General features: G+C 41.0%; 1 protein-coding gene across 1 annotated transcript in view; it reads left to right on the top strand.

The window, feature by feature from the left end:
- PIAS1 (protein inhibitor of activated STAT 1) overlaps positions 1 to 3,367 on the top strand; it is a 35,035-nt gene extending 31,668 nt beyond the window's left edge. Inside the window, exons 12-13 of the mRNA XM_050903025.1 lie at positions 101 to 138; positions 1,263 to 3,367. Coding sequence (XP_050758982.1) covers positions 101 to 138; positions 1,263 to 1,559 — 335 coding nt within the window. The 3' untranslated portion in view covers positions 1,560 to 3,367. The remainder of the gene's footprint in view (positions 1 to 100; positions 139 to 1,262) is intronic.
- Positions 3,368 to 8,269: the final 4,902 nt, after the last annotated feature.

The raw sequence follows: 8,269 nt of genomic DNA on the forward strand, positions 1-8,269 counted from the left end.
ATCAGTATTATGCTGATTTTATTTCAAAATAAATGGTGGGAAAATGGGGAGGTGCTTTTTTGTTTTGAGAAGCTTAATTTTTTTCTTTGGCTCTTTACAGGTTTAGATTTCTTCCCTTTTCTGTCAGGAGACAATCAGGTAAGTCAATGAAAATCAAGTCATATGGCAGATACTCTTTTCTGAGAAGGACTTGCTGGCATGGATATATAGGCGAGGAAGGAGCAGATGTATGATGTAGGTGTAAACGCAGGCAGGCTGCAGCTTCATTTTATACACATAGAAACTGTGACCAAACATAAGCGTTGTCTAAATACGGGTATATGATAAGGCATAAAAAGAGATGAACATTTCATTTTCCAAGGGTTAAGCTCAGTCAGCCACTGTTGTGTTGTGGAATGACCCTCGGCCATGGCTGAAGGTCCACCAGCCACCTCCTTAGTTTTTCAGAGCTGAGGTCTGACTTTGGCCATCTGACAGTGCTGGGCCCCACCACGGGGACTCTTGACAGTCCTTTGCGCAATTTGGAGAGTCGGGGCAGCTCTCTGGTTTTTCTGAGGCTGTGTGCCTGTTCATACCGTGTTTGCCACCTTTCTGTAAATACTTACTGAAATGGGCTAGATTGGTGCTGGCTTCTCCAGTTCTGGGAACTAAGGAGGTCATTCTCAAAAGGAGTCTGGGTTGGCAAGTCCTCCCACTTGATCACTTGATTCTTGATAGCCTTTCAGGGGCTGCCCAGCAGAGAGTATAACTTGGGACAGCCCTTGCTGCCATCTAATGGGACTGAGTGTGCTATTTCTAAATGCATTTTTCACAGAAGCATGCTTTCCTCCACCAACAGTGATTAGCACATAGTTTCACCAGCTGTGGTTGGTCTGTGACTTTTGAGTGGAGGAGAGGGATGGCAAAATGTTTCTTTGAATTTTGGGGAATTTTTCCACCAAGGAATTTTTTGAAGAGGTAAAAGAGTGCTGCTTCTTACCGTTTTGTACTGGTTTGGGTGTCTTGCAGTACCGTTGCCTTTCTAGTGTTTGCTCTTACTAGTACTAGTATTTCCAATTTCTTTAGGCTTCAGAAATCAGGCGCTGCAGAGGTAAAAGTACACTGCATCGGTCCACTGACCTTACAGAAAGGTTGAGTAGGTGAGCTGATGTGAAATCCAGAAGCTGTCAGAGCTTTAGCTTACAAATACCTTCTTTTGTGCTGGTCTGAATCAAAACTATGGTGTCTGAAATGTAACTTGAAAATGTTGTTTTTCCCCCCAGCATTACAACACATCCCTTCTTGCCGCTGCAGCTGCGGCAGTTTCCGCATCAGATGATCAAGAACTCTTACACTCTCGTTTTTTCCCATACACTTCATCTCAGATGTTTCTCGATCAGCTAAATGCAGGAGGAAGCAGTTCTCTGCCAGCCACAAATGGTAGCAATAGTGGCAGTAACAGCAGTCTTGTTTCCTCCAACAGCCTGCGAGAGAATCATGGTCATCCAGTTGCAAGTAGGAGCAGCACGGACACGGCGTCTATCTTTGGTATCATACCAGACATTATTTCGTTGGACTGATTTTTGGAGTAAATGAACTCGTCAGAGGAAATCTTTGTGCTTGGTTTTACTTTATGTTAGAAACATAGACAAGTTTTTTTCCTTTTTTAGGGAAAAAAATTTATGTGTACAGAGAACAAAAGTATATTTTCAGTTTTACTTTTGTATATAAACCTAAGATGGCCTCACTGGTAAAAATAAGAAAAAAAAACACAAAACAAAAAAAATTAACAAAAACAAGGAGCTTCAGTTCATTTTTATGGATGCTGAAGATTTTACACCTGTGCATTTGTCATGTGAGTTACTTTTTTTTCCCGGCATAGTTTGGACACAAATGGCATTATTTTCTTGACAGTAACATAAACAGGAAAGGAGCTGAACTTCTAAAGTTCAAACTTGTGAGAGGGTTTTTTCTCCTCTTGGAGACATTTACCTTTGGTGGTGGAATCTAATTCCCCCATCCCATATTTAGTGCAGATTTTATTGTGCTTAAAGCAGAATAAACCCTACCCAAACTGTTCCACAGCATCCCCTCTGTTTGCAGGACAGAGCCGTTCAGGAGTGGGTTTGGTTTTTTAGGATTTTTTTTGTCATTTCTGGTTCTATGTGACCCTCTATTCAGATGACCTTTTTTTTTTTTTTTTTAAATTCCATGCTTTAGTCAAGCATGTTGCAAGCTCATTAGTGCACCAATTATTCGTGAGGGCCAGACTCAATAAAATCTCAGGCTGAGGAATTACTTGGCTGTGCTTATGTGGGACAAGACAGAGAATTTTTATAGAATCTAGCCCCAAATAAAAGCATTGACACATTGGACTGTAGGGTTTTCTTTGTAAGAACTTATTACGAAATCCTTTTAAAATAACTTAAGATCCTAATCAGCAAAATATTAAGCATGTGTCGAATTTGTGGAACTGCTTGTGCTTTAAAGTTAGCCATGCGTGTATAAATGGCCTATTGAATTGAGGCCTATCTTGTTCTGTCTGGAGAAACCTACTTTTAGCCGCAGTAGATCAAATTTCTGCTTAAAAGTGAACTTGTCAACAAAAGGAAGAAAATACAAATACCAACACACTATTGCATGGTTAGTGCAGCTGATAATGGTCTTGGTACACTGTCTTCTAAGTTCACATTAATCAAAATTAATATTAAGTGTTCAATGTGAGTCTCTTAAACCAAAAACCAACCCAATAAAAAAGCCCCACCCTGTAGCCCATGTACTCAAACATATTGCTACCTATTGAAGTCTCTTAGGGTAGTGGATTTCAAAATTCAGTTTTCTCTTTTTGGCCTTGTAATTATTTTGATTTCCCTGATTTTTCAGTACGCTTATGTTGAACTTTGAGCCATACTTACTTCCTGGTTTCTTTTTTTTTTCCTCTCTCTCTCTTTTTATTTTTTTTAAGTTGTGCATGACATAGGAAAATCTTTTTTTAGAACTAATGGGTCATTTGGGCTGATCCATTCTTATTAAAGAGTGAAATGTGTAAATAGCTGGAATGCAGTTTTTCAGGAGATTCTTTAAAGTAAGAGAAGGGAGAGGGAAGGAAGCGATTCTCTTGTGTCCCAAAGTCCATGTCAGAGAGAGTAAATATTTCCTCTGGTGTGAAAAATATTTTTATAACTGGTTGAAAGTGCAGGTAACAAGTTTATCAGGAAAGAGAGTTAAGGAATACTAAAATTAGCAGATTCTTGTCTGAACTTTTAATGTCCAAAACTGTCGAATTGCAGCTAGTTGCTTTGAGCATTGACAAGGGCCACCTTTTGCCTATGAAGTTGTCTCAAAATCTTGCATTGATTAAAAAAGAAAAAAAAAAAGGAAAAAAAAAAAGGAAAAAAGAAAAAAAAATCTTTAATCCAAGTAGCATTAGGTATTGCTGTATGATCAGTCGTATGGTTATTTGAAAGGTTCACATTATGTGGCATCAAAATCGTTTTTAGTGTTTTTACAGCATCCCTCTGCCACTAAATAGTTGACTTGAATTTTGAAAACAGATGTTTGTGTTTATATGTATATGTGTGTGTATATATGTATTTATAGATCTGTGTGTGTGAGTTAAAAGTGAGTTAAATAGTTTTTCCCATGCATGTGTATTTCATACATATCTGGCTGATATATATATTTCACCATACACCAATTTTATAATTTATTAAATGTCAGTTAAAAAATAAATAAAAGGATAGAAAATGGGAAATACTTATTTTTTAAACTCAGTCTGATTTTGAAGTGATTAAACCTACACTAGGAATATATCTCATACATTTTAGTCATGAATACTAACCTGGTAACTTCAGAGCATATGCTTTGCTATAATACCGTTTGTAAATCTGGAGTACGACTGCCATTGGTGTAACTGGGAGCGTGCGTGTCCCCAGCTTCTGAAACACCTAAGAGAAATTTGGGAGAGCTTGTGGCTGTTTTACCGACGATTGTGGCAACATTTCCATTGACTGTATTGTTAAAGATGACCTGAAGAGCAGCTTATGTCACTTTTGACAATGGTATTAAAATCTTGTTAATTCACATATAAAATTAAATGTGGCGAGTGTGTGGTAAGACAGAATCTGGCATCTTTGTGCCTGTCTTAGCTTTTGGAAAGTGAGGTCAGCTGATGATGTCTTCCAGTTCCTCACAAGTTACCCTGAAGGGAAGGAAGGCTGTTCAGTTCACCATTGTCACTTTTTAACCTCATTGCTCTACAAAGAAGGGACAGAAATGTTCTTAAGTCCTCCTTTGTGGTATTAATCCCATATGCTGTGTGAGTATTCCTGTTTCATGCTAGGGTGTTCTTTATAGTTGATAATTCTCTGTGCCTCTGACCACAGTTAACATTGCTTGGTAGAAGTCTCAGTCTGAGTTCTCGACAAGTTCCCTGCAAATGTCACTCCAAAACTCAATCTCCATTAGTTCGCCTATTATCGAAGATGCAGTAAAGCAACCCAGGGTGGCCTGGCTTGCGGTGCTGCTCCATTCGCTGCAGATTGCAGAGTTTCTGTGATCTTTAGACCAGTGGTCTCTTGTCCTCAAATTCTTCCGCTAGAGGAGTGGGGTGTGCGCACGTGTGCACGTGCGTCTGTGTTACGTATAGTGCCGTGTGTGTGTATGCACATACACGCACGGGTATGAGTACGTAGCTGTTTGAATAGCAGGGTGGAAGTGGCTTTGAATCGCTCTTGAGGGCGTTACTGATGCATCCTTTAGACGATGACAAACTGTGCTAAACTATAACCTATGCCATGCGTTAAAAACGTTGTAGTACTTCCATAATGATAGACGTGACAGCAATTCCAGGCTTGCCCCTTCCTCTCCATGGCAAGGATTCGATAAGCCTTTCAAGGACGGGATGACTGATAGATTTTCATTGGACTCTCTTGGACCTGCCCCCCAACGCAGAGCTAAGGACTGTGAGGAGAACGTTTTGAAAATTAATTCTTCGTTGCAATTTAACATTTCAGGGTTTTAAGCACATTTTGAATAGAAAGGATTTTGTTTTGTCAGTGTAACTGTTTTTTTCTTTCTTTCTTTTTTTTTTTTTTTTTAAACAGAGCTTAGATTTCTAACAAGGGAAAATTGCTGGTGGTCCCCGAAAGTGCTGCTGTTAATTGTTTTAATTAACAAAGGGAAAAATGTATATAAGCAGAATATTAAAATTACCATTAATTCCATGAATTTAAATCTGTCATTCATTGCCTTAAAACTTTCTCTTAGTTTCCATACGGCATGCCAAACCAGTAAATGGCTTTTAAAAATGTATAGTAGACCAATGTCAGTTTGTATAAAAGTACCAAGTGAAAATATTTATTATATGCATTGGAAAAAAAATGGTTTACCTATTGAATGTTACCTGTTTATGTAGAAATCTTTAGATGTAATAAAAAGCATTCAGTTACGTTGTGTTTCCTGGGGAAAAAAGGGGGGGGGGGGGGGGGGGGGGGGGGGGGAGGGTGTTCTCTGTGAACTCAGAGTTGCAAAGGTCCCTTTTGAACAGGAGTGCTTTGCTTCTAAATGTTTTGTGGCATGGAGTGCCTCACACTTGTCTCTCCAAGCTCTAACAATGCTGCTTTGTTTTGTGAGTGTGTGCGAAGTGCGGTTCCTTTTTGCTGGCTTTTATTTGGGTAACGTTTACCCACCCAGAGAGGGTAGTAACTGCCTGGTATGATACAGATGCATTCTGGAGTAATCCAAAGTGATTTTGAGCTGATCAGTCCCCATGACATACAAGCTTTTGTATTGTCTGCAGCTGAAAGGATTTGTTAATCAACTGCTCTGGTCAATAGGGAAGAATTAAGCTGTGTATTGGATCATTTGTAATTTGGCTATTGATGCATATTGGAAACAAATGCTTCTAAATGAACTCCGTGTTTCATAAGCTAATTATGCTCATGCTCAAAGCAACTGAGTTTTTTGCTCGCCTTCATCGCTGGTACTTCTGTAGCAAAGGTCTGGAATGGCTCCGGTGGGCAGAAATAGAACTCCACACTGTGGGCAGGCTTCCGAAAGGCACTAGTGCGGAAAGGCTCAGCGCCAAGGTAGGTGGGTTTTTTGTCCAAACATTGGGATTAACTGTGAACGGTGGGAAGAGAGTTACAAGGGAAATCCTATCTTTTGCTGTTATTTGGAACCTGTTCTTGGTTTTTCTAGAGAATCCTCTCTCTATTTCACTGTGTCATGTTTTTCTGGGGTGTTACCTGAGCGTTGAGCTGCTTGTAACTCTCTGATTTTCAGAGAAACGTGATTTTTTGTTTTGTTTTCTATCTGTAGAGTAGGAAGAGCTAATATAAGAATTGAGGGATGTGGTAGACAGGCATGGCTGACAGGTATGTCAGTTTTACATCGAGCAAAGTTCATTTCCCCTTGAAGCATGATCCTTTGCTGTTCAGAGGGCATTTGGTTAGTATCTTGGCATGTCAGGATCCAAGTCGGAGCTTACTGGGTTAGTCTGGGACTGCCGTCTTGTGAGAACCGCAGGCTCTGCAGCTTGGCTGTGAATCAGGGGAGGTTGGGCCCAACCCTGCCAGTTGTCTGAAAGATACATCCTGGATCTGCTTCCATTTCTTGCGTAGCGTTCAGCATGTCGTTTAATCTTTTGTGCTTTTTTGCCCCCATGTAATAATATTCCATGAGAAAAATCCCTGCCTTACCCTTCTAGAGACACTGTTCCTGACTTGGAAGGGTTAAGATTGGCTCATGGTTGGTTTTTTTCAGTTTATAACCAAGTTTGTGCTAGTTACAGTCCTGGTTGATTCCAAGTGTTGCAGCGATGTGTGATGGTTTCGGTGGTAGCCGTCATCTGTGGTGGTCAGGCTGTGCTGCGTGCCTCAGTAGGGGATAAATGCATTGCATGTGCAATGGCTGTAATGGTTTAATTGCTGGTCGTTTCACAAATTGAGCAAAGAACTAAAGATTCAGAATTAAAAAGGAAGGAGAGGCACGGGTGGAGGGAGGGGAAGCTGAAGGGCGGGGAAGGGAGCTCCCGTGGGTAGAAGCCCCAGCAGACACGGCAGGAGCGTGTGCTCTTCCAGCGTGCTTCGCAGGTTGCTGCTTGGGCTGTGGCTGTGCAAAGGTGGTCTCTGCCAATTTCCAGTTGACTGCAGAGAGAATCTGCTGTTTGTTGTCCTAAATGTCGTACCAGTCTGAGGACCTTAGCTAAGGCTGCCAAGATATAGACGGAATAAGATCAGTAACGACTGCTGTGGGTCACGTTGATTTTAATCAGTCTAAAGTCAAGAGAGATGGGGTGTTTTTTTCCTGTTGTAGAGAAGCTGAATTTTCATGGCCTCTGTTTTTCCCTGCCAGGCTGTCTCTAGGAGTATGTTCTGGGCAGCTAGCCCAGAACTTGGTGACAGATACATTTACCAAGCACAGCATTTTCAGCGTGTTGCCTCAAAATGCAGGGGCAGCTTAACTGCACAGAGACTTGACGTTGCAAGATATTGCACCTTAATAAATAACGTGACAGAAGTGCAACAATACAGAGATCTTCTGTGTTGGAGGAGCGAAAGATGAGGAGGAGTGAGACAGCGATCATAGACCGTTCCTGTGCTTGGAGACTGGGAGTTGCCCTCTGCAGCCGGTGAGCATCACTAACTGGGGGAGCTGGGGAATCACTGGCTGCTTGTCTCCTGTCGCTCTGGGTAGTCAACTGGGACGCGGCCACCCCGCAAGAGGGGCTGTTAACTTGACAGCTTTGTGACGGGGGAATATCTATTTGGGATCATACCGTGGATCCAAGGAATACCGGGGAGCTGTGCGTAGTTATACTAAATTTACCACCGTCATGACATAAGCTTCCCGGGGAATCTGTTTCTACACAAAGAACCGTGTCTGGGCTTGGGTGTGTGGAAGCAGCAAATGGTTGCGGGTGATGCTGACTTCTTGGAACACAGTCACCGTGAGACCTTAACTACAAGTTAGCATTTATGCTGCAAAGCATAATTTAGACTTAAATGCATTTTTAAAATAAGAGTTGGGTTTTTTTAAGCATGACACATGTTACACAAGGGAATGTTACATTCAGTTTATTTAAATAACAGAGAGCTCACATTTTGTGACAACATTTCTCCAGAAATGGGGTGGGAACCTGTGTAAGTGTAAGCACTATCATGAAGGCAAAATAAGGATTTTTTTTAAAGGCAGATGATGATGATTCCCGAGTCCAAGTAGTAACTAGGAAAAACTGAAGTAAAAAAAGTTTCAGGTCCTGCTCTTATCAGATCTCTTGTTTTGAATT

Source organism: Gymnogyps californianus, chromosome 11 (genome assembly GCF_018139145.2).
Source record: "Gymnogyps californianus isolate 813 chromosome 11, ASM1813914v2, whole genome shotgun sequence".
NCBI lineage: Eukaryota > Metazoa > Chordata > Aves > Accipitriformes > Cathartidae > Gymnogyps > Gymnogyps californianus.